This window comes from Rhyacophila brunnea, unplaced genomic scaffold (assembly GCF_057557595.1).
Source record: "Rhyacophila brunnea isolate RB1 unplaced genomic scaffold, BYU_Rbru_1.0 scaffold_1, whole genome shotgun sequence".
NCBI classification, from domain to species: domain Eukaryota; kingdom Metazoa; phylum Arthropoda; class Insecta; order Trichoptera; family Rhyacophilidae; genus Rhyacophila; species Rhyacophila brunnea.
The window spans coordinates 40,220,921-40,247,232 of NW_028232751.1; the positions used below are offsets into that span (position 1 = coordinate 40,220,921).

The following is a 26,312-nucleotide window of genomic DNA, read 5'->3' on the forward strand; positions in this document are numbered from 1 at the left end:
TTAGCCAAAAGAAGGATCAGTAAAACTCACCATCCATAGTATAGTCACTTTTGCTTCTATATTTATAACGAAGCATTTATTTTTTTTATATAGTCAATAATAATATCTATTCACCTATAATGACTTTTGCTTGTTAAGATTTTATCGAAAGTCATTTAGTGAAAAACAAATAATTCGGATTTAAGCAAAATTTTACTAACTAATGTACCGTGGTGAGTTTTGCATCTTAAAGAACATAATTTTACGCTTCGGGTGACATACTCAACTCAAAACTGCCATTTTCAGGGTTGGTGACTTATGCCTGAACGGTGACGATATGCAATTGTACTTTTGGAATTCATTTATGTTTGAGAAATAGGTACCTATATGTTAAAAAATTGTTGTGATTCGACAATGTGTCGTGAAGTCGAGAGTAATATTTCATTGGTGGTAAGACACTCTCATTCAAGCATGAAAACATATCAGTGCATCCTTGATACCTTTTGACGACGACGAAAGTTTTTAGAAAGCTTGATATTCATAACTTAAATGTTGATATCTTTTCCCTGAAGAGAAAGATTCAATTCATTTACTAATCCGCCAAATATGAAGCAAAATACATCCATTTTTCATCAATCAAGTAGGAAGGAAGAGACAAAGTTCATTACCAAGTTCTACAATTCTTATCCATATCGGATTAAGTATTGTGATCGTATAAAAATTTGACCTCGAGATTTTGACTGATTTGTATCAGGTCTCGTCCAGTGATCAAGTTATGAGTTTCGCGGCTCCCTGGCAGGAGCTCCACGGTTTGCGAAGTACTGATATAGAGTATATAGACATTTTTGTTGATTGCATTTTGACACAATTCGTGATATCTAACTTGACAAAATCTGTATTGTATCCAAAATCTGCTCCATTCTTCATTTTGGGCATCATGTTTGAATGAGACCTGACATTGTCCACAAATATTAGAATCGACAGTCTGTCTTTCGGATACTGGAAGTGTCCTTGTCATTGAAACGTTCTGTCAGAAATGTGTAATCGGTCAGAATCAGTAAAAAAGAACACATTGTTGGCTTTGAAGGGAGTCTATGTAGCAAAATTTGCTACATATTTAATATTCATACCAAACCCTGTAGAAATTCTTTAATTTTTATCCAGGTGGTGCTGATTATAAATAACTACAAAATATCACCAAGTAAAGACTGTCAGAATGGCAACTGAACGATTTTAATATTTTTTGGAGTTGACCAATTCAACCATGCTTCATGCGCTTGCAAAATAATTTCAAGTGTCACTATAGAAATAACATATAAGACTCCTATTTATAGTCCAGATTCATTGGTTTTCTTCCATTTTTAAGCGTATACCATTTTTTGTTACAGGAATACAAAGAATCACCAAACACAGGTTTATCCGGTTTACCAACGTTCCACCATTTTGGCGGAGCACACTGACAATGGGGCAAGATCAGGGTAAGTGATACAATATTAACATATTATGCATGGTAAAATCTATCCTAAGTTATACTCCAATGTGTCTTGATTCCAGTGGCGAAGGGTGGAGGTAGGCTAGTAACATCCAACATATATAGTGGAGACTAAACTTTGTCAGTCAAACGTATTTATTTTCATCGAACTAAGACTACAATGTCGATGTATATTATTTTTTGAAATTTAATTAAACCCTGCCTAATCCAAGCCATAGTTGATATAGTCTATAAATATTCGTTTATCTATAAAATATCTAAAAGTATGCGATTGAACCATACATAATTATAGATATTTTATAGATAAATAAATATTTTTTATCGATTATGGTTTAGTTATAGGCAGGGCTTAATGAATTTAAAAAAACTTACTGACACCATCCGTAATATGTATTCTTAATTCAACGAAAACAAATAAGTTTGCAATATTTTGTTGGATCGCCCATAGCATACGTAAACTATTATGGTTTGTTTAGGCAGGGTTTAATTAAATTTTAAAAACTAACCAGCACCATCTGCAAATTGTTTTCTTAGTTCAATGAAAACAGATAAAAGTATGGCTGACAAAGTTTAGTGTGCACCTATTTATGTAAAAACAGCCTACCTCCACCCCTGGATTCAAAGTTAATAATATGTCAATATTCTGGGTTCTTATAGTGTGCCTACTGGTGCAGATATATCCCCGACCCTAAAAAAAATGTTTTTTATGTAGAAAATAATTTTAATGTTTTTAAATATTATAAAATACACCAATATCAAATTTGTGTTGACATTACGTAGGTGTAGGTATTGAATATTAGAATAAATTATGGTTCTAAATAACCGACGACAGAATAATATTCACTTGTGCCGCTTACCCGAACGCGATAAAAAAAATCTCCGACTGTGGAATCGAGAAAGTCTTTTTTTAAATTCTAGTGCTGGACTCCGCGTCTTTTGAGAGACAAGGAAACATCGTTCAGATAAAGAGAGAAAGCACGTCACGAGGTATCTATCCCTTTGCATGAAACACGTTACTCCGGCACTTTAAAATACTTTACAAAATGTCACCATATTATTATATTCAAACTGGTTAAAACTTAAAATTGTTTTGTTGACACCCTAATCATTAGGCTGTCGACGAAACAATTGTGGTTTCCAAACTTTATGTTACTACGCCTCCCTTTTAAAAAAATCTAATATTGGCGCCCCCCCCCCTTAATTTCATTAAATAATAGATACCTTTTTACATAGTTAAAAATGTACTAATACAAAAATGAAAATAAAAATATAAAAATGAACAAGGTTGTTATAATTTAAATTAATTTGTTTTTCATGCGATGAATGTGCTTGTTAGTACAAAGTGCTCTTTTTCTACTAAACGGGATCGATATTTGGATTTCATTGCAGCCAATGCAGAAAATCACGTTTCGCATAAATATGATGTTACGAATGTTAGCAGTATTTACTTACAACTTACATTGCTTTTCTTGACAAAGTATTATATTATTCTTCACATCGATTCAACCAAAATTGAACTAGGATTTTGTTTCAATGAATAATTATCGCATGATAATTCTACCAATTTTTTCTTTTCATTAGTAGCCAATCCAAATTCATCATCTCATTGTCAATTCTAATTGACAAATGGATTCTATCATGGGCCCCAAATCCTGAAGCGGGCCCCCAGGCCAGGACCTTTGACGGGCCCACCTACTTATCGTTGAGGTTAAGGGCTGTGTGGTACTCTAAAGTAATGTTTCCTAAATTATGTACGGGAGTTATCATTTAAGTATATCAATCATCATATAGGTAACACATCAATTTGCAATGCACAACCACATATTGAAACTATTTAATAGTCCTGCGCCGCAGATGACTTTTTTTACTATTATAAAATTATATTATAAAATTAGTCTCCTTATTATCTTCAGACAGGTTTGCAAACAACCTTTTATAAGATTGTTTTTTTTATGTAGTTTATAACTAGCGGCCGTTTCATAAACTATGCATTTGCAAACTGCAAACCTGTGGCTACATTAATTGTGTTAAACTTTTCGCGCCTCCCAGTTTTCAAATCGCTGCCCTAATGTCTTTATTTATCGATTATACATATTATCGTAAGTCATTCCGCTGTCGGATTTCATTTAATGTATAGACTGGCTCACTGATCAGTTTTACAGATAAATTTGTGGCACTGTATATTATTTCTATATATTGTATATTAAAGTCTCATTACGAAAATAAGCCCTCACCTCTTTTTTTTCATAAATATACTACTAATGGGGAACCCCTGAACTAAGTATTTGAATTTTTGATTACAGGTTATTCTGAATACCATTCACATTCTCCGAATAAGTACACTCTATCAGGACAGCAAGATAGAGGGATGAGTTGTTCTCCAAAAAAGAAAAAATGTATTTGGATATTTTTGGTGTTACTAGCAATTACACTTATACCGGTGGCATATATTCTCGGTGCTCACAGCAACAGCAATACCTCCTGTCTGAACCCTATAGCAAATGAAGCAATTGAAGAACAAAACATATCGGCCAATATCACTAGCAGCTGTTTGATGATATCTCCAGATATACCGTTGAATTTGACTGGTGACCATTTAAATATCGACCTAAATGTGACGGAAGAGGCAGAAGTTGTTTCAACAATTTCACTGCAAACGGAAGCCGACAAAACTGACGCCTTAGATGTGTTTCGCTTACCAAATAATTTAAGCCCCCAAAAGTACAGGTATGTAAATACCTCGGAAATCATAAAAAAAAAACTTAAGCCAAGTGGGAGTTGAACCTCCCATCTTTTCACTGTCTGTTTCAACTCTCCATTCCTTGTAGACTATTGAAAATAATTGAGAAAGGAAAGCTTAGACCATAGGCGAAATGCTTAAATCAAGAAATGTGTGCATGTACTAATATTTAAAAAAAATGTATATATAATGCACCTTGATCTCATTGATTTTCTTTATTATATACGATCATGCGATTGTTTATTTCATTATCTCATTAGCATAATATTCTCTATACTTTGCGCGATTGCTTTGCGGTTTTTGTAATTATGCTCTTTGTATTTATACTCTTTTTGTAATTATATATAAATTAAATACCTAAATTTTGCTAAGAATCCTTTGCTATGAACTGAAGTATTATTATTATGTAAATTGCAGGTGATTTCGATGGATAAATTGAACAGAAATGAGTGGGTGAAATAATGTGTAAAATTGCATGTAGCAGTATCTGGGCGCAGGCGCATTCGTACAATTTTAGCGCATTTATTATGTCTGTTTTATACAAAGATGTTTAAGAGAACTTTCTATAGCCATTTTGACTAATTTGTACATATTATGTAAACGAGACAGAAAAAGACCTCTATTTTTATAATATAAACTTTGCAATGGGTAGATGCTGTTTTTATATTTTTTCCACATAAAAATGACACTTACATCAAACAACCTTTCTTCAGCAATTTGTTATGGGCAGAACATTAAAATATTTTTGATTTTACAGGTTATTAACAATGCCAAATTTGGTTACTCAATGAGTTTACCATTTATGCAAATAGAATGTTTAAAACATCCAGTCAGTAGTGTACTTATGGTCATATAATAATGTGAAGATGTCATTAGTAAAGTCTTATTTTATTAAAAACTCAATACTACAATATCAAACACTTGTATTGGTTGTGTACTTGTTCTTGCTGGGATCATTACTTTCAATTATTATAGTATCCTATTTTTTACAACAATCCGCCAAGGGAAAGTGACTATGATAATGATATTCATGTGCGCGAAATGACATTCTATGTTAATAATTTTCAAAATGTCATAACGGACACCTCTTAAGTAAAAGGCCGGAACTGCATTTTCAGTAGTATGATTCTAATACATTTTAATGACACCACAATGTTAATTTTTTTTTTTTTTTTGATTATCATTGTTGTATTTATAACCTTTAAAATTATTTAATAAAAGGCAATCAAGTCAAAATAGAATAAATGCAGCCTCTGCCTTTTACACACGTGTCGATATATTCATTTATTTCATTCATATTACATATGTGGAAGCTGATTTCAACATTAAAATGCCAAAAACTGGCCAAAGTCTTGGGAGGAGTATTATCATTTTTTTTTAAATTTTATTTATTTATTTATTTTGTACACATCTTAATTGGCTACTTGCTTTGTATTTGTGTTCCTTTATTAAATCAGTCATTACCATAAGAAATATTTTTATATTGAGAGTGCTAAATCATAAGAACAATTTTTAACTATACATTAATGATTTATTAATTTTATTGGTTTTGTCAATATATTTTTCACATTGCTAAATTTGTAACTTAGAGAATAAATTTTTGATGACTGGACTTTTGTGATACTGCAAATAACATTCTAAATATCTTAATAACATCACATAATTTTCGCCATAATTACTTAGCACCCTCGATATAAAATTATTTTGCTTCAAGGTAACATGCACCAATAAATACTAAAACTGTTATCAACTAAATCACAATGGAAACCTTGACATAATTAATTTCCTATTCCATAATATTATGGTAACATTAAAAATAGCAATGCTACATTGCACAATTTTAAATTCACCTGAGATTTTTTGCTTCTGTGTAATGAATATTGCATTGACTAGTTTCAAAAATGTGTTTAATTTTATTTTATTTCAGAATTAAAATCATTCCACTATTTTACATGGATAACAATCTAACCACTATTGGAGAAGTGACCATACAATTTTTATGCTTGAATGCAACGAATGAGATCATATTGAATGCGAAAGGTTTATCTATTGAAGATACAGTAAAGGTTTCCCTATACGGGAGTAATATGCTTCTACAGGTACTGCGCATAGAGCATGATGACAAAAATGAGAGATTCTCAGTTATTCTAGAAAAACCACTGTCGGAGAACAGGAAATACAATATTCACATTAAATTCCACGGGAAAATAAGCAACACAGAAAATGGTGTTTACAGAAGCTCATTTATAGAACCGGAAAGTAAAGAACAAAGGTACAATTTTCTTTTATAAGGAACATGCAATTTAATATCTTGCAATCTAATAGTTAATTTTATATTTAATTACCACGAAATATACACAGATCCAATTTTTTAATTATTGCAACTAGATCACAGCTAAATCCAGGCGACGGCTGAATTTTCAATTTTCTATAATTATCGTCGTTTTTGGTTGATTTTCCCAGTATTCTTGGTAGTGGTGTGGCACCCAAATATTTTTCATAAATAAAAATTATTCATGAAATTTACAGAGCTGCCATTTGTGAAGATGTGGTCGCGGGTTCGATCCCACAGCTGTCAAGAATGCATGTTGTTTTTTCAATATACGTTTGATCCAGTGCAAGATCCCAAAGGTTTGGGTGAATGGCCGACAATCGTTCCTCATAGAAATTGTGTGATAATATAACCACCCTGTGTGAGGCCCATATAATAAATACTGAGTAGCAAAGTAGTATATGAAGGCACACAACATTGTCAGTATAAAGATCTGAAATAAACTGAGTGAATTTGTCTTTCAGATGGGTTTTGAGTACGCTATTTTCACCCTCCGATGCCAGGCAAGCGTATCCATCATTTGATGAACCTGCATTCAAAGCTCAGTTTACCTTTAGTATTGCTCGCCCAACCGGATACATCTCGCTTTCCAATATGAATATTAAAGATGTTCAACCTGTGTAAGTGAAATTATATATTATTTATAATATTATGCTCTATTTACATTAATAATAAAAAAACTGCATTCAAACATGATATATATAATAAATCTAGCCTTTTTCACTTGTTAACTGCAACATACAGCAACAACATGTGACAGTCATGCAACAGTGACAGATCTCATAAGCACCAAACCAATGGAATTGAATGTAAGTGAGTTCGAGATGTGCAACATTGTCGCTATCGTTGTCAATAATCTCTGATTTTCAATGATTAAGAATCCATATCAGACTGCAGACATGAGATTATGTGAGTTTCTAAAATCAAATTTTATTTGTTTCGCACATTGCGTTAACTATACTTGGAGATCACAAGGAGTTCATATGAATGTGTAACATCATCGTGGCCCCCCTACCAATGGTTCACCAAAATGTGTCCGCACACATGTTTTCATCCCCCGCACACATGTTTTAATCCCCCGCACAGTCCTCACACAACAATATTGTAAAATAGAGCAAACAATTCAAATGAACAATACAATTTTCTGCATAGTTACATATAGTACAATAATTGTACTATATGTAACTTACTAATGCTAACTTATAATTATACCATAGTATAATTATTATACTTATTAATTATAACCACGGTGGCCGCGCGGCTTAAGCGTTAGACTATCACGCCATGGGTCCCAGGTTCGAATCTTGGGTCTGGCAAGTACATATTGTTTTTCAATTTGTGTGTGAGTCAGGGTATGGACCTAATAGGTTGAGCAAGTGGCTGACATCCATTTCTCGTAAAAAACAAAATCTGTTAATACAAACCTCCACTCTGTGGAGGCCCATATGATCCTATTAGGATCGGACATGGTTTAAATTTACCGCACCGGATACGCACGCCACTGCTCAGATGCGTTGATGATCCGCACACACAATCGAAAAATTAGAGGGAACGTTGCCCCCCACATATCGCTAAGGTTAAAGGTAGTGTGACACTATATAGTAGCGTTATCCAATTATGGTGTTCAAGGTAAAATTAACGATATTCAGGGTGATTTAGCGATTTTTTTGTATTTGTGAATACATCCACTTGAGTAATGGAGTTGTCGAGTATCAACACACAACACACAACAATCATCAATAATTACACCGCACAACCACATATTTTAAAATGTTAATGTGTACCCTTGAAGTACAATTATATTTTTTAATATTGGAGCAAATTTGTGATATGTGCTTAACTCACTTATGTATCGATCCGCCATGTCGGCCCCCCCTAAGCCCCGGTTTCCAGGCTCGTCCTGTAATCCCCCCCCTTGTGAGGGTCATGAACATCATAATGTATTATGTAGTATTTTAAATCTAGGGCATACCGCGTGTCTGGACTGCTGTAAAGATAATTACTCAATCCAATTATTTATTAAGTTTATGAATTGTTTGCAACAACAGAGTTCTGATTGAATGAATATTTGTAAAATGTGGCTGATTCAGTTGCCCCAAATATTTTATTTTCAATAAAAATATTTTTCCGGTATTTTCTAATTAAATACGTTAATACATTAAAGAAGAATTATAGCTGCTAAGATTTAGAGCCGAGCCACACCGGGCGACTCTGGTCTCGAGACCAGTCGCCGAGACCAGACCGATGTATGCTTGCTTGCGCGACTACTGGGCGACCAGGGGGAATGGGACGATTTGGCACCGCGAACTGGCCTCCGCCGATTGGCCTCCGGTAATTGGCCGCCGGTACAATCGGACGCCGGCCCAATTGGGCGCCGACCCAATTCGACGCCAACCCAACTGGCCTCCGGGAGATTGGACGCCGCACAGTTGAATTAAATGCGCAAAGGAATAGACGTACGTTACGATTTGTTGGAGTAAATAAGCAAGTCAGTTTAATATGCGTCTATCTTCTCAGTAGGTGTACCTTATACATTTCGCGCTTGACACATTTTTAATATAGATTGAGAAAAATTATTATGCCTGATGATGTTTATTAAAAGAAAATAATTCTTCCCTCGCTAAAACTTAAAGATGTGCATAATCAATTAATTTATTGTCTATACATGGGTACTTATTTATATTTACAACAAATATTTAAAATAATGTTAGATGTTAGAATGAAAATTACATTATATTTCAGCGTTTTATCGACTTAATATTATAATAAAGCTTAAATATGTATATTATTATGCATAAATGCGTATTTTAAGATACGAGTAGTATGAAATTACAAACAAAATATTAAGTAAGTTATCTGCTAAGTATAAATGTTTCAGTAGTTTGATTGATAAACTACTTAGGTACTGGGTGCCGGACGAAATCCCGAAGGCTGAAATCCCGAATGCTGAAATCCCGAATGGCCGAAATCCCGAAAAATGAAAAAATACAAACATCAATAATTGCGCAATTTTTGCAAGAGAGACAAAAACCCATTTTTTGTGGAAATATAAAAAATGTAAAATACAAACATCAATAATTGCGCAATCGTGAGCGCAATTTTTGTAAGAGAGACAAATCCCATTTTTTCGGAAAATGGGTTTTCTGATTGCGCAATTTTTTTCAGGAGAGACCATTTTGTAGAACGAATGGATTTTGTGCATCTTACAAAAATTGCGCAATCCACGATTGCGCAATTATTAATGTTTGTATTTTACATTATTTTTATATTTCCACAAAAAATGGGTTTTTGTGTCTCTTGTAAAAATTGCGCAATTATTGATGTTTGTATTTTTTTTATTTTTCGGGATTTCGGCCTTCGGGATTCCGGCCATTCGGGATTTCAGCGTTCGGGATTTCGATATTCGGGATTTCGGCTTTCGGGATTTAGGCTTTCGGGATTTCGGCCTTCGAGATTTCGTCCGGCACCCAGTACCTAAGTAGTTTATCAATCAAACTACTAAAACATTTATACTTAGCAGATAACTTACTTAATATTTTGTTTGTAATTTCATACTATCTTAAAATACGCATTTATGCATAATAATATACATGTTTAAGCTTTATTATAATATTAAGTCGATAAAACGCTGAAATATAATGTTATTTTCATTCTAACATCTAACATTATTTTTAATATTTGTTGTAAATATAAATAAGTACCCATGTATAGACAATAAATTAATTGATTATGCACATCTTTAAGTTTTAGCGAGGGAAGAATTATTTTCTTTTAATAAACATCATAAGGCATAATAATTTTTCTCAATCTATATTAAAAATGTGTCAAGCGCGAAATGTATAAAGTACGACTACTGAGAAGATAGAAGCATATTAAACTGACTTGCTTATTTACTCCGACAAATCGTAACGTACGTCTATTCCTTTGCGCATTTAATTCAACTGTGCGGCGTCCAATCTCCCGGAGGCCAGTTGGGTCGGCGTCGAATTGGGTCGGCGTCCAATTGGGCCGGCGTCCGATTGTACCGGCGGCCAATTACCGGAGGCCAATCGGCGGAGGCCAGTTCGCGGTGCCAAATCGTCCTAGACCCGCGACCAGGTGTGGCATGGTTCATATAACTGCATACATCGGTCTGGTCTCGGCGACTGGTCTCGAGACCAGAGTCGCCCGGTGTGGCTTGGCTCTTAGACGACATTCCTCAAATAAGGTGAGGTTTAAAAATACCAGACGGTAACTAACTCAAAAACAACTTTATTTTAAACAATGATTCATTTCTGTTTCAGGGAAAATATGGGTTCTATGTTTTGGGACAATTATCATGAAACTCCTCCCATGTCAACGTACCTCACTGCATTCGTCGTAGCTCCATTTAATTCATTGCCAGACTTGAAATACATAACTCATAAATCTCGCCCAATCATAAATGGCTATGCACGACCCAACGCCTTGTCTCAAATAGCATATGCCATTGACTTAGCACCGAAAATTGTAAAGGTCTTGGAAGATTTATTTGGGATGGATTATCCTCTTCCAAAACTTGACATTGTTGCCGTGCCATCCCAATTTTATGATGCCATGGAAAATTGGGGACTAATCATATTCAGGTTAGTAACTATATAACTACATTATGAGTTTAACCACGGAAACAACCTTCACTCATTAACTCCTTTGGTACAGAGCAATACATACAAAAACCTAATTTTTAAGTTAAGTCAAATAATTGTTATTCTTGCTTTTAAGTTGAAAATATGAAACTTTGTAGAGGTTACTTTATTTTACGAGAAATAGTTGTTTATTTTTCTCCCAACCTATTGCGTTCTTGCTTTTGATTAAACTTGCATTTAAAAAACATGAATTTTGCTAGATGTATGATTCGAAGAATGGTTTCTCAGGCGGTCACTCTGCCCTACCCTTACTCTACCGTGGATGTTATTTTTAACTGTCATCTCAGTATCAGGCAACTCTTGTTGGTCCAATGTGTAAGGCACTTGTTTCTCATACTGAAAGTTCTGGGTTCGATTACCAGAGATGTAACAATACAACCGTATGATTTTCACAAACCTGGATATATTTATGTGATAGGTTACTTATGACCTATATGAGCTATTTACGTTTTTATACTTTGGTCTTACCACATTGATTGCCAACAAGTTTTATGTTAAATGATTAGAAAATGATTATTTGTTTTTAGGTATTATTTTATGGAATATGTTAGGATATACCTAATCTTCTTTTTTTTAGTTTGATCCATTTTTTACACGAGTAGTTTTTTTGATGTGCAATATCAGGATACTTGGAATGGGAACTGAAATACCTTTTGGGCAACCGATCTCGAGTAAGGAAGAATACGGGATAAGTTTAAACACGTGTCAAGAATATGTCATACGTCGAATACTGACAACTGCTCTCGGTTTATCCATTGACGCTCATTTAATATTGGTGTATTACACACACTATTGAACGTCTATAATGTGTGATTAATTTTTGTAGGACAATCACAAGTTCATAACCCTGCGTCAAAATTTTATGTTTGGTATATATAGCCTATCGGAATTCTATTTATTATCTGTTCTGCGTGCAAAATGCTGTATAGTCTAGGTGTCAAGTCAAGGAATTCCTGTTGTGTTTCACTACTACTACTATCAGGACTCGTGACATGTTGTCGTGTTTAAAATAAAGCTCAAATAAGTTTAATTTTATTATTTCTGTTGGTGCTTCTTATGGTATTTTGTATTTATTCAACAAATTTTCCAGAGAGAGCTCATTATTGGTGATGCCAAATAGTACTGAAAAAATCAAACAATCAACGGCATTGATATTGGCTCATGAAATATGTCATCAGTGGCTTGGAAATCTTATTACCCCAAAGTGGTGGGACCATGTTTGGCTTAAAGAGGGATTATCGACATATTTCCAATACGTAGCCATTGACAAAGTATGTCATTTTTAATTATTATTTCATTTACAATTACAGTGAATCTCTGATTTTACATTTTTTAGGGGACTTAACTAATGAAGGGAAAATTTGAATTGTCATTATTGATTTATTTGTTTTTTTTGACGCTTACGCATACTTTTGGCTTGTTTATTCATATAAAACTATTTCAATATTTTAAATTCATAAAGGTTTTGTCTTGTACATCAATTCTATTAAAATAGTTACCAAAACATTCAGAATGAAAAATGTCAGCAACAAGTGGCCATAACTTATGAGCCGAAATACAGAATGTGTTATACACCGAATATGCCCAGCCCTAATAGGTAAATAGATGCACGCATGTTTGTCTGCACCTTAATATTCATATCAATGATTGCTATACTCATGTCATTATATGAATTTTATCTTCCTAATGAAGTTTTCGTGAATTATTTATTATTGGTATTTAAAAATAAGATAATCGTGGGCATCTTGTGATCAAAAAATAATGTTAAATAGCAGATTTATTTACAGTGAAACCCCCTTTTACCTTTTAAGGGACTATCAAAAAACGTAAATAAAAGCTAAATGTAAATAGGGGTTAATGAAAAATTTAAAAAAAAAAGTTCATTCGATTTTTAATATTCCAGACGTAAATTACGGGAATTATAAATGTAAATCCGGGTATTGAATGTGTTCATGGGACTGCTGAAACTAGATGCAAGTACATAGTGGGAGAATGTGAATTCTGTACATGTATAATCAGAGGCTGCACTGTATTGAACCACAAATAATTCTGTAAATGAAATACAAAATTATCTTATATTATTTTCAGATCTTTCCAGAGTGGCATATCTTTGATCACTTTGTTAAAAATGAAGTGGAGATTGCATTTACAACAGATGCATTGTTATCATCACATGCCTTATCAAACCCAATTAATAAACCTACTAAGGACTTATTTGATGTCATCAACTATCACAAAGGTACAATATACAGCCTAATCTGATACATTCTCTCTATTAAGGGGATCCCAATACCAACAGAGGCACCTAGCGGAAAAATACGAAGCTTGCAATTTGAGACATTTTTTTGATAATTCACAATTTCAACTATTAATTAATAAATATATTATGTATCTGAAAACATTAAAAAGTTTTTTTTTAAATCAAAGATAAACTGATGCGTCTAATTCCAAAAAGTGATAAGTCCACATTTGGTCAAAATCGAGAAAAAAATACACACATATTCTTTGTATAATTTTACATAATATGTATTGGTCGATAAATTCCAAAATGCGACATAACCCTACGAAAAAAAATATTTTAAGTTTTGATTTCTTACAAAAAGCGCCAAGTCCGTGTTTTATATTATTTAAAGCTTGGTTGATTTCGTGCGTGTTTAAGTCAACCAATAAGGGAACGTTCAATATTGAAAAGGGCGTCTCCAATGCTGTAGCATCTGGTAAACTGATGTCAGTGCCACGGAAATATGTGCCTTATGTGGAAGATATTAAAAAGTGAGGTACAATTTTATTTTGCCTATATTTATTACATTTAAGAGTTTATCGGCTGAAACAAATTTCCATTTGGTTCTAATTTCGACATAGAGTACAACGGAAAAAATAATCTCACGTTAAAACAAGTAATTGAAACTTAAAACATAAAAACGTTGTTTCCCGAAAATATTGAATTGTGGACTTGTCGCTTTTTGTAATTAGACACCTCAACTTACAATTGTAAAAAAATGTGAATTTCTTGCAGGGTCCCATCTTATTATTACATTATATTTTAAATAAAAAGGATTTCAAATTATACACATTTATATTTTTATAAAAATCGATGTTTTTTAAAATAAATGTAAAAAATATTAAAACGATGAATTAGTCAAAAATCTAAACATTAAAAATTGAAAACTTAATAAACTAAATTTTAATAATAAATACGACCATAAAATATAATGTAATAATAAGATGAGACCCTGCAACAAATTCACATTTTTTTACAATAATAATTATAAGTTTATCTTTGAATTAAAAAAATCGGTGTGTACTTCTATACGCGCGTTAGAAGTTCTACTTCTTTGGCATAACTAAACAAAATAAGCCGTTACCTAATCCATTAATATTACAGTGGTTTAGGTTGATGAAAACATACGTGATTCATCTGTGTCTCATATAGCACATGATAATTGTAATTTAATTATTGTATTGGACCAAAACTCATCTTTGCCATACAGCGGTTATAATTGATTCAGAAGTGCCCATGATGAATTAATAAAAAATCAAATTTTAATATATTTTTTGAATTATTTACCAACTCAACATTCACAAAATTTATTTTATATATAATTTTACTCATAAATAATACTTACATAAATATAGCCTCAAATCTTGATACATAATCTTTACAATGAAAAATAAATATACACTCCAATATAAATGAAGTTTTATGAATATAAATTAACAGTGTAGAATGCTCCAAAAATTTGTTAATAAACATATATATTTATTATGACACAATATTGGTTACAACATGTGCTGTTTACTTGGTTGTATTGAACGACTAACTAAATGATACTATGCGCATGTACCCCTGAGACCGAAATGAATATAATCATAATAATAAATTATGTGTTGCATCGGCGCGCGCATCTTTGTCACACGCCAAAAATACACTCTTATCTGTTTTCCCCAACGTACCAAAAGAAGTATAACTTCAAAATAAAAAAATTCTTTTTAATGTTTTCAGATACATATTTATTAATTAATACAGTTGAAATTGTAAATTATCAAAAAAATGTATCGAATTGCAAGCTTCATATTTTTCCGCTAGGTGCCTCTGCTGGCATGCCTCTCCCCCTTAATGGGTTAGTTCATAGACATTATATGTCCTTTTTTTTCCACAATTGAATAATTATTATTATACTCTTCTACCGTCTGCATCATACTTTTATGCCAGTGGTATTCAAACTGTGTCCTAAGGTGTCAGTAGCAACTCGCGTAATGCTGTTCAAAAAATTATATTTGATTGTAAATTGTTTGAAGAATTGGAGAGGAAACTGTTCAATAAAACTGTCATCTTCTAATAAGATGCTTTAGAGTTCTCAACCTTTTTACACATGCAAACCACTGAACATAAGAAGCGTTTTGCAGACCGCTAATGCAGAAAGATTTTTTTTTATTTATATAGTAACGTAAAACCATTAATTTATTTTAATAACAAAAACATCTCTTGTAATCATGGTGACATTTTTAACCGATATACAAGGCTTTATCATATACTTTTAATATATTTCTAAAAATAATGGTGTTTCGAAGGTTTTATTTTTTCATAGAAATTCGTGTCCCGCTGGGTAGCACCATTCTAATACCTCCCAGAATTGAAAGGGTTAACATAGTCCCATTTAGGGCTACATACTTATTCCCAAGATTTGCAAAACAGTTTTTGTCGAACTCTGCAAAAAACTCGTTGCCTGCTGACATCCCGATTTAATAAAAATTTATTCCCACTGGAGCTGTGTTAAATGGGAAACTAATTAAAAGCTCACATCATGTGATTTTGGCAACAATGAAGAAAACTTTTCTTTGTTTTTGAGAAGTTTTCCTTCTTCATTTGTAAAACAATCATAAAATACCGAATAATAGGCCGCTGTCTTACCCTTTTCGAAGTAATCGTTCACAACGATTCCTTGAAAAACTCAAAAAATTGAGTCCATTGACTTCCCAAATGGAAAAAAATGTCTACCGATAAAAGGTTCAAAAAAATCCATATTTCACTGCCTTTCGGTAGGTTTAGAGAATACCTGTGGAATAATATTTTTTTTTAATGTTTTTTTAGGTTCATCCATCGTAAGGATGATGTCCAAGTTCATAGGGGAATCGACAATGTATTCCGCCATATCCTCAATGTTAAAGAAGTTTGCGTTTGAAAATTTCAATCAAGACGATTTGTGGGAAGAATTATATGCAACAATTAGTGACATTCAATATGACAGAAAAAGTGTCGATATCAAAATTGTGATGGATTCATGGACTTTACAGGAAGGCTACCCTATAGTGACTTTTAATAGAGACTATGATAATGGAAATGTAGTCATTGCACAGGTAAAATAATATCCCCTTGAACGTTTTGTAACAAATAATTTAATCTACTTTTGTAACTTCAAAACTTATCAAGTTTCAATTAGGTATCCAATAAATTTTGTATTTTCTTGTGGGTTATATAATATGTGTGTAAGGTACTGTTTTATGTGATTCAAAAAATTTATCATTTCATTAAGTTATGCAAGGTTTGAATCTCGGGTTTGGCAAATTCATGTGTTGTTTTTTAACTTTTGTTATAAACCAGAGCATGGACCAGCTATTCTAATATATCACTTAACATCAAAAAGAAGCGATAAATATATCACACTTATCACTTTACGTATTCTGGCGGTTAATTATGTAAAAAAGTTAACCTTCTAAAAGTGTCAAAAGGTGATATCTTTTAACAGCCCCTCTCTTGGCCGTGCTAATTTTGAGAACGAGACGGAGTATGTCAATTTTACATATTGAAAATTGAGATGCAAGATTCGATTGTTTTGAAGTATGATGTCTTAATTTATAGTTCCCCACATGTTGCCAAATATCGAAGTACTTTTGACGTACTATAACAGTGACGACGAACCTATGGCAGAGAGAGATGATTTTGCATGGCACGCGAATGTTTTATTTTGAAGAGAAAAAAAACATACTTACCTAATAATTAAAAAAATATTTGTTTTACAAAAAAGTTTTACAAATAAATATATATATAGGTACTTAATATTAAAAAATAATGACGACATAGCCATGCGTATTGTCGTCGGTTTTTAATACTATTTTTCACAATATAATTTACCAATTGTGGCGGAAATGGAAATGACGAAATTCATGCATAAATGACAGATCGCTTTGTAGTAGAAAAAATAGCAGGCAAATACTCTTCAAGAATCAGCATTACGTTTAAGGCTGCTCAGCTGGGGCATGGTCTAAAATGATCGTAACTATGCGACGCCGGGATTGTACTGATGATGCTTGCCGAACAGAATATAATTTGTCATAAAAATTCAACATGCGTCAATTTAGTATTATGTTTATTGTTATATTAGTAATAATAATAATATTCATTGACATGTTTGCTTTTTCGACTACAAGCATAACGTTTTTAGTCATCTTTACACAATATAAGAATATATTCTTACGATGCCATTACAAAATAAATCAATGTGCTCCCACCCCAAATGCTGCTCGGCGATTGGCGTCGAATGCGAAATTTCGTCCCACCTATTGTTGAAAATTATTTGCCGTTTCACTTATGTATGCTCTTAATTGCATAGCTTGGTCCTTACGCTTTATGCATCACATGTAATATTATTGCACTGACCTCATCAGGTGGTGGGGAAGAGCATGGTTAAAGAAGAAAGAAGAAGAAAGAAGTGTGGTTAAAATGCTCCCATGATCCCTTTAAAAAAATTTAAAATAAATAAAAAATTATTAAACGAATAAAAGGTACCTAGTGTGACACCCCCGTATGGTCCCCATTTGGGGATGTCTTTGTGTATCTGAAGAGGCCCGAATCGGTATCGAAGCCAACAAATAATAACGGCTGATTGCGAAAATAATTAAATAATAATAACAGAGCCGAACTGGCAATGCCGTAGAGTAGATTATAACCGTTGGAGATTTGCAACGTCGCTTTTTTTTCGACGACGGCTTTCGTTGACACAAGATGGCGCGCAGAACGCTACAAACAGCTAAATCGCCAACACGCCGATTTCGTCCTCCGCAAAATTAAATTATAAAAAAATGTAACGATTATAATATTAACGTTAAATAAACTCGCCGTTTCTGATCACAATTCCGGTGTCTTAATTATCCACCTTCCATCCCGAATCCAGACGAAAAAACCATACTAAAAATAAAAGTGACAGTTTGAAATTCTCTTAACAAAATGGAGGGAAGTGATACTAGGTATGCCTTCGGCTAGAAACACTGTGAAAGATAGAACTCATTTTTAATGGGGTTCCTAAAACCATTTTTTTCCCTATGAAAAAGTTCTCGGCACACCAGACAGTCGAAAAATAATATTTGGAAAATTTCGGCACACCTAAGTAAAAAGGTTTGCATGGTACATGGTACGTGGACCAAAATTAAAATATGGTTGGTAGTCGTTTTTGGAAAAGTACCTCATAATTTCAAGTGCAATGCTTTAATCATAGCTGACCACAGACAGTCCTTAGTTTAAAAAAAAATGACTAAAGTTCACAATGGTCATGTTACAATTAAATTAATGAACTCTCATTACAGGAACGATTCTTTGTGAGTGATAAAAGTGACATCAAATCTCTTTGGTGGATTCCAATTTCATTCACAATGCGAACAGAACAGCGGAACAGAAAGTTTTGGTTCAATGCAACAAGCGCCACTTACATACAGAATATCCCCATAGGAAATCTTTATCTATTGGGAAATGTTGATAATTCAGGTAGGTGATTTCAAATAAATTTTGGAAACATTTTTATTTACTTTTAAAATCAGTAGTAATTTATAAATTTGAATCTCTATAAAACTATAAGGAATCCATGTAATAATGTTAAACCAGTCCAAATGTATTATGTACACCCGATCATCTTTTTGCACGGTTTTGAAATAACACGGTTTAAAAAGAGTACCGATTATTTTTTATTTACACTGATTTATACGTATGTACCTATGTACATATTTATCAAAAAAATGCATTGCAATGGACCGCATGCCACTGGTGCATACATATGTTGTCAACGGATGCTGCCCAGACATACATACGTACATACATGGCGCCACTAGTCAGTCATTTCGGGTTCGATACAAGAGATGCGCCGCGTGCTTCGGCGTCATTAAATATTTCCAGCGAAAAACAGCAGTAAACCAGCACGTTTATTGTCAAGTTTAGTAGCGACGCTGAATGAATATATTTCTCTTTGCTAAATTTAATTTAAATCGAATTATGTATAAATATGTTTATGTAAAAATAATAAAAAAATCGATTTATTTCGAGTTCAAGAATTTCATATTTTGAGTCGATTTTAAGTAATGGAACCTATCTACCATTTTTGTATGGGCACCTTATCTTTTTTTACTCGGTTTTGTTTTGCACGGTAGTCTTTGGTACGTATCCCCCGTGCAAAAAGAGGATCGGGTGTTCTATGGTCAAAAGAAAATCATATAGTTTCAAGACATCCAAGAGAACCTTCTCAGGGAGTGTAAATATATAAAAGTCAAGCTGATAAAAAAACTACCAAAACTAATTTAACTGAAAGTAGACTATTTAAACTAACACTTATACTGCCAGATGAGCCTTCTGTGGTTTCCTCTATCAAAATTACTGCAACAAGTATTAGTTTGTAATATATTTTACTAAGATTAACCACAAAACCTTCTAAGTCTTCATAATACAAATAAGTAGACCATTGCAAGTAGCTATAACTGCATGTGCCAGATGTGGCAGATTGCCTCAACAGTGTCACTCCACCCTGAGATCACGGAAATAAATCAGCTTGTGATGTTCACCCACTGTCACATGCTACCTGAAAGAGATCTATGATTTGCGTAAATATTACATATTTATTGAGATAAGTTTGTTCAGTATTGGGTTGGAAGAATTTAATCACTAATCATAGTATGTACGTTCGCGTGTACACATAATTTACATAGGGGGTTACATACAATGTTTATATTGTTGTGGTGGGGGTCAAAGGGATAATTCAAGAAACAAGATTATATTTATTTATGTACATTTGGTTCGGAATATCACATAGTTAAGTACCTACCTACCAATCTTATTTTTTTTTACGTGAAGTGGGGTTTCTTATTTATTATTTAAATAAGATTCGATGTATATAATATCAAACTAAACGTGGTGCTCTATCAACGTAGGGGGTTGTCTAACTAACCGCCAGAAAAATATTGGTAGGCCGCGCAGGTAGGGTATCTAGGTATAAGGTATCCACCTAGTAAGGGCCGGCTGGTCATGATTTTGAAAGTCTTTGTCTCATTCGAGATGCAAGATACAAGGTTTTTTATGGTTTAGTAAAAATCTGTGCCGGCCAATGTCAAAAATTCTCTATTTATTTTTTGTTTCAAGCTTGTTGACAGCAGGCCGTGTAGAAAATTTGAACAGTGTTTTCTGTTGTTTTAATTCGGACATTGAATAGGTAGTCTCTGTCCTTCTAAGGTTTTAGGTGGGGAATTAAGGGGGGACATGCTCAGCGTAGGTCAAACTGGAGCTTTTATTCTATTTTCAAAGCATGATCCTGGATATTCCTTAAACGTTGTAGATAATCTATTTACCTAATTTTGAAGCCTTATTATCCTTTATATTTATTTTAAACATTTGATGACTGCATAAAGTATTTTTATTACATAAAATAGTATTCTTTTAAACCTCTCGCTCTAATGTTTTAGAATATAGTCATATTTCAGTACATAAATGTGCAGTGGTGTTAAGATTTTTTACATTAATTATTAATTTTTAAACGCATTATCAATATAATTTTTTATCGTAAATATTTCACTATAATAATGTCGACATAAATTATACTGATGGTTTTATAAATGCGTTTAAAAATTAATAAATGTAAAAAATCTTAACATCATTGCACATTTATGTACTGAAATATGACTATATTCTAAAACATTAGAGCGAGAGATTTAAAAGAATACTATTTTATGTAATAAAAATACTTTATGCAGTCATCAAATGTTTAAAATAAATATAAAGGGTAATAAGGCTTCAAAATTATATAAATAGATTATCTACAACGTTTAAGGAATGGCCAGGATCATGCTTTGAAAATAGAATAAAAGCTCCATTTTGACCCACGCTGAGCATGTCCGCCCTTAAGGTATAAGTAAAATATTTGATTAAACATCCTTAATTTGGTTTCAATGGATAAACTACACTGAAATATCATTATTTAGATCAACAATCATAATAATCGTATATAATAATATGTAATAGGTAATGGAATGTCAAATCAGCTGCCAAATGCTCATGATGTTTCATATCCAAGCTCCCATGTTTCCATTCATACAGAATATAAATTTTTTATTCATACAGAATATTAATTTTTCTGTAGCTACTAATTCAAACACCAAAATACTTTTATACGATTCCTTATATTACAATCCAAACTATTTAATGTCAATACGTACCTATTTGAATTATATTTCCCAACAAGATTAGTAAATAATACGGTTCATTGCTAGACATTTTTCTACAGTAAAATTATGCTTTTCAATAAAAGTAATTTTTATACTAAACCTTTCATTTGTAATTTTTCTTATTTCAGGATTCTACAGAGTGAACTATGATGAACAAAATTGGCGTTTGCTTATCGAAAGTTATCGTAACTTGGACAGCAGTACTAGAGGTCAACTACTTAGTGATTCATTCCATATGGCACGATCGGGCAAATTAGAGGTACATAACTTTTTTTTTTATTACTTTCTCATTATCTATAACCATAGACTATAGATACATATAGACGCCACCCGTTGCATTGCTAAATGAAGCTGCGTGCCGTGCGTTTGGTTTGTGGGCGAGCGAACGCATTCACCTATAAATGTTCGAGACCATAGACCATTTCGCTAGTGCTCGCCCAAAGTGCTCGCACTAGACGCTCAGAATTAAAATATAATTTTCTGTTTTTTTACGTTATATAGTATTTTTAAGCGGTCAAAATGCAACCAATTAGGTAAATATATCCATAATTTAAGTTATTTTAAAGAAACACTAGGTCACTGATATTAAAATAAATAATAATATACAAATAAATTGTCACGAACATGTATCAACTTACATATGAAACGTAATACCATCTTCTTGCTTATCAGTACGGCTACCATATTTTAATACAACATGCAGAACCACCTTTCCTACTTAATTAACTAAAAATATTTACCACTGACTTTATGTTTAACACAAAAAATAGCAAATTTAGCAACACGAACAACACGCTACGTGAAGCGATTCAGCACTATTTGCCGGCGATATTTTTGGAAACCAACTTAAAAATATGTAGACCTTTTATCTTACTCTAGCGCGTGTCGCAGAGATTATAAGGGTGCCGAATACTTTCTCACTCGCACTCATGCATCGTTTTTGTTCAGGCCTTGTCTATAACATATAATTAAGTCATGCTATGCTGCACTTCAGAAGGTTTCGGATGAGTTGAACTCTTCAATAATTATTCAGGAGTACCAGACTGATAAAATATATACTAATGATTACATTAATACTTAATTAATTAGATTCCTGGAAAGTTGCCCGTAAAGCAAAATAAATCATTTTATTACTATACAAATCCAAATAATTTCCAATCGACTGCTTTGAGTTCGGCTTCTTATAGCCAAAGAAATTTATTTCACTTTTCTCTACTTTACAGGATGCACCAAACACATGTAAATTTACATTCCACTGACATTAAGAAAGTATTTTCAAGAAATACATATTGAACCATCTTTTATATTTTGAATATTTGTGTCTCCTTGTCACTTAACATAATATTATGTTATTAAATTTGACGTCCAGTAACATAATTCAAAATTGCTAAATATTAATTAGGATGGCTTCTTTGGTCCTGAAGGGTCCTGTTTAAATTGCATTTTCATTTGAAAGTAATATTTCCATTACAAAAATTTATGGACTCTTCATCAGAATTAATTTAATAAATAAATTGATGTAAACATGATATAATAAATAAAACATACTTATATTAATAATTTAATAAAAGAAAAAAATGAACCTAAGTAAATATACTTTTTGCCATTATATTAATAGTATATCATAGAGACTTACCAAATTAATACACAATGTGTCCATTTACAAAGTCATTTATCCAAATAAATCAAACTTAATGTTTCACAAAACGTCAGGGTTGTCACAACACTTACACAGTAAAGATGAGAATGTGATAATGTACGAAAAGTAATTCTACAATATGCTACTTTAATCTTAAAACCATTTAAAAATATAAACGAATTCAAAAAAATTAATAGTCTTCTACCGTATGGTATGTCTCAAAACAAGGTTCAACGCTGAGCGCCACTTTGCACTGTTTGCACTCATACTATGTGTTCCTTCCATTTTGATTAGGAAGAATATCAAAAGGTTTATATATGTAAAAACGTTCAAATATCCCAGAAACTTCACTTATTATAAAAAGATATAAGACAAAAAAGTCAAATAAGTTAAACACTATGCGAATAAAATAAGTCCCGACACTAATATCTTATAAAATAAATAATTACCGACACACAACACAGATTACGAAGGTTTAAAAATTACGAAATCGTACCTGTAAATTACGAATAAAAATGTGAAAAGTTTAAAAGTAATTATTATTAAACTATCATAAAATAAATTAATTATAAAGTGTAAATATTTCAGCCGCGAAACCAAATTAGATACGTCAAATACGACTACGAATATTAAACTGGTATGTATTCCAAGATGTGTCACTCCTATTGAGTGGCAGTGTATATTCAGGAATCACAGTATTCCCCGTTTCTCGTATGCATAAACGAACCATTATTTCGATTGCATCTACTATAAGTAAACGAGAATCCCAGCGTGTGATTTGATAAATATCGGATCCGTGGCACAACCCTACTAGCGACGCGTTTCGGTGACCCAAGAAAGCTTTGTTTAAAATTGACGTTTCGTTGATGATAATATAGAAAATGTCCAATGGTAGTACACTATGATCCTAAGAGATGTTGCTGTGTGGGCAATTTGATTGAATTATTCAAAACATTGACCTCGGCCATTCCATGTAAAATCAAAAAAATATATATTGCAATTTGCAACCAATTTCTTTGTATATTATGTATAATTTAATAAATCTTCATGCAAGTGATCAACTGCAAAAACAACATTTTACAGTAGAGCCATTTTTGTGTTTATGTAGCAAGGTACTTAAATAGTTCCATTAAATATAATTTTACATACTACATACATACATACAATTAACATAATTTTATTTTCTTTATATCTAATAGATATGATTAAGACAATTAAGAAATTTATTTACTCATAATAAATATTCAAGATATAAAATATTCAACTGTAATGTGATTATTAAATCATAATAATGCAACAAAGAAAAGAAGAATTTCTGGTTCTACAAAAATCAAATAAAAAGTAATTTAATAAACAAACATACATATTTAAAATCACCTCTTACTTGGTTTTGACACATTTCCCCCATTGATCTACATCTGAGTCATTTTAACGAATTTTGTTTCTTTATTGCGACACAAAAATTGATATGTCAAACTTTCCCTGTAAAATTGTCACTTGGTCACAGCTAAAAAAAATGTGTCTTAGCAGATAGTTATTTTAACAATCTCGGGTTAGTATGTTTCCAGGCTGTAAATCAGCTGGGCATTTTTTCCAGATAACTGCAACGTTAGTAAGACGTCGGATAGTCATTTAGTGCATTTTCACGAAAAATGCAGTTGGACACTTTTATTTGTATGAAGACGAAATATTTATTATAACCATTTGTTTTCTACATTTATACTGGTTTATCATGAGTCATTTTTCAATTTGGTGTGTGTGTTTATGATTTCTTATTCTGCATCTTTATTTCCATCTCTGATTGTTTATTTGCTGAATTTTTTTACGCATTTACATATATTTTTTCAAGCACTATATTTTCTCGATGTCATAAAATATACATATTGAGTATATTTTTGTCATTAAAATGAGTTGTAAACCGTAATTATATTATAATTTAAAAAAAAAAAAAACAGTCATATAGTCCGTAAATATATCATTATATCAAGGATACAGACGTCTTTACTGCTATCTTCTTAACTGAAAATCCCTACTCTTTCACGTACATATGTATGCCTCCGATGCCTACTTATATCATTAACATTACATACAGATCTGAAGTCATGAATTTTTTTTAAAAATCTTGAATAGGGGAATTGATTGATGATATTGAAAATTTTAACACAATCTACATTTAAGCATCTATCAATAGGGTGACATAATGCGCCGGCGAAATAATAAATTTAGCTATTTTACCATATTCTACCATATTCTAGCATATTAAGCCATTCGAACTCAGTGACACATCTGTTGGAACACTACAATAATTCTCTGTATATTAGTATCTTTTTCGCTGTTGTTTGTGTCTCTAGCTGAGTTAAAGCAGTTAGTTTAAGCGTTTGCATTTTGCACTGATTTATTTATAAAAAATGAAAGCTATGTTCGAAAAGTATCCGAAATGTTCGTATATGATATTGTTACTGTGTCTTTTTTAGTACAACATAGCCCTTTCGATGGCCAGTCAACTTTCATCAGACTTGGATTACAATCCATGGGAGGCTGTATCGTCATCATTTCACTACCTTAGAAATGCACTAATCAATATGCCAGGATACGGTGATTTAAGGGTGAGTTGATCTTTTTTTAAATACTGTTACATACTGATTGTCACCCATTCTTTGATTATTATATCGTCAGTATAGTTTGTTTAATTTATATGTAAATACCGTTTTGGTCAAAAATGTGATGTTTTATTGAATGCACTGTTATCGAATATCTACCTCTGTTAAGTTTGACCACACCATATTATCAAAATCAATTGAGGCGTCTAATTACAAAAAGCGACAAGTCCACAATTCGATATTTGCGGGAAACAACGTTTTTATGTTTCAAGTTTCAATTATTTGTTTTAACGTGAGATTATTTTTTCCATTGTATTCTATGCCGAAATTAGAACCAAAAGGCAGTTTTTTTCAGCCTATAAACTCTTAAATGCAATAAATATAGGCAAA

At 32.4% G+C, this 26,312-nt stretch overlaps 1 protein-coding gene across 2 annotated transcripts in view; it reads left to right on the forward strand.

The window, feature by feature from the left end:
• The window catches only part of LOC147079769 (aminopeptidase N-like), a 141,350-nt gene that overhangs the window by 102,731 nt on the left and 12,307 nt on the right, over positions 1–26,312 (forward strand). The window contains exons 3-14 of one of the 2 annotated variants that reach the window (XM_085944111.1): positions 1,368–1,457; positions 2,390–2,458; positions 3,775–4,198; positions 6,139–6,483; positions 7,008–7,163; positions 10,827–11,147; positions 12,298–12,478; positions 13,296–13,446; positions 16,300–16,565; positions 18,789–18,966; positions 21,812–21,942; positions 25,797–25,928. In XM_085944111.1, coding sequence (XP_085800237.1) covers positions 1,442–1,457; positions 2,390–2,458; positions 3,775–4,198; positions 6,139–6,483; positions 7,008–7,163; positions 10,827–11,147; positions 12,298–12,478; positions 13,296–13,446; positions 16,300–16,565; positions 18,789–18,966; positions 21,812–21,942; positions 25,797–25,928 — 2,370 coding nt within the window. In that variant the 5' untranslated portion in view covers positions 1,368–1,441. The remainder of the gene's footprint in view (positions 1–1,367; positions 1,458–2,389; positions 2,459–3,774; positions 4,199–6,138; positions 6,484–7,007; positions 7,164–10,826; positions 11,148–12,297; positions 12,479–13,295; positions 13,447–16,299; positions 16,566–18,788; positions 18,967–21,811; positions 21,943–25,796; positions 25,929–26,312) is intronic. The other variant, XM_085944119.1, reaches the window with a different exon arrangement.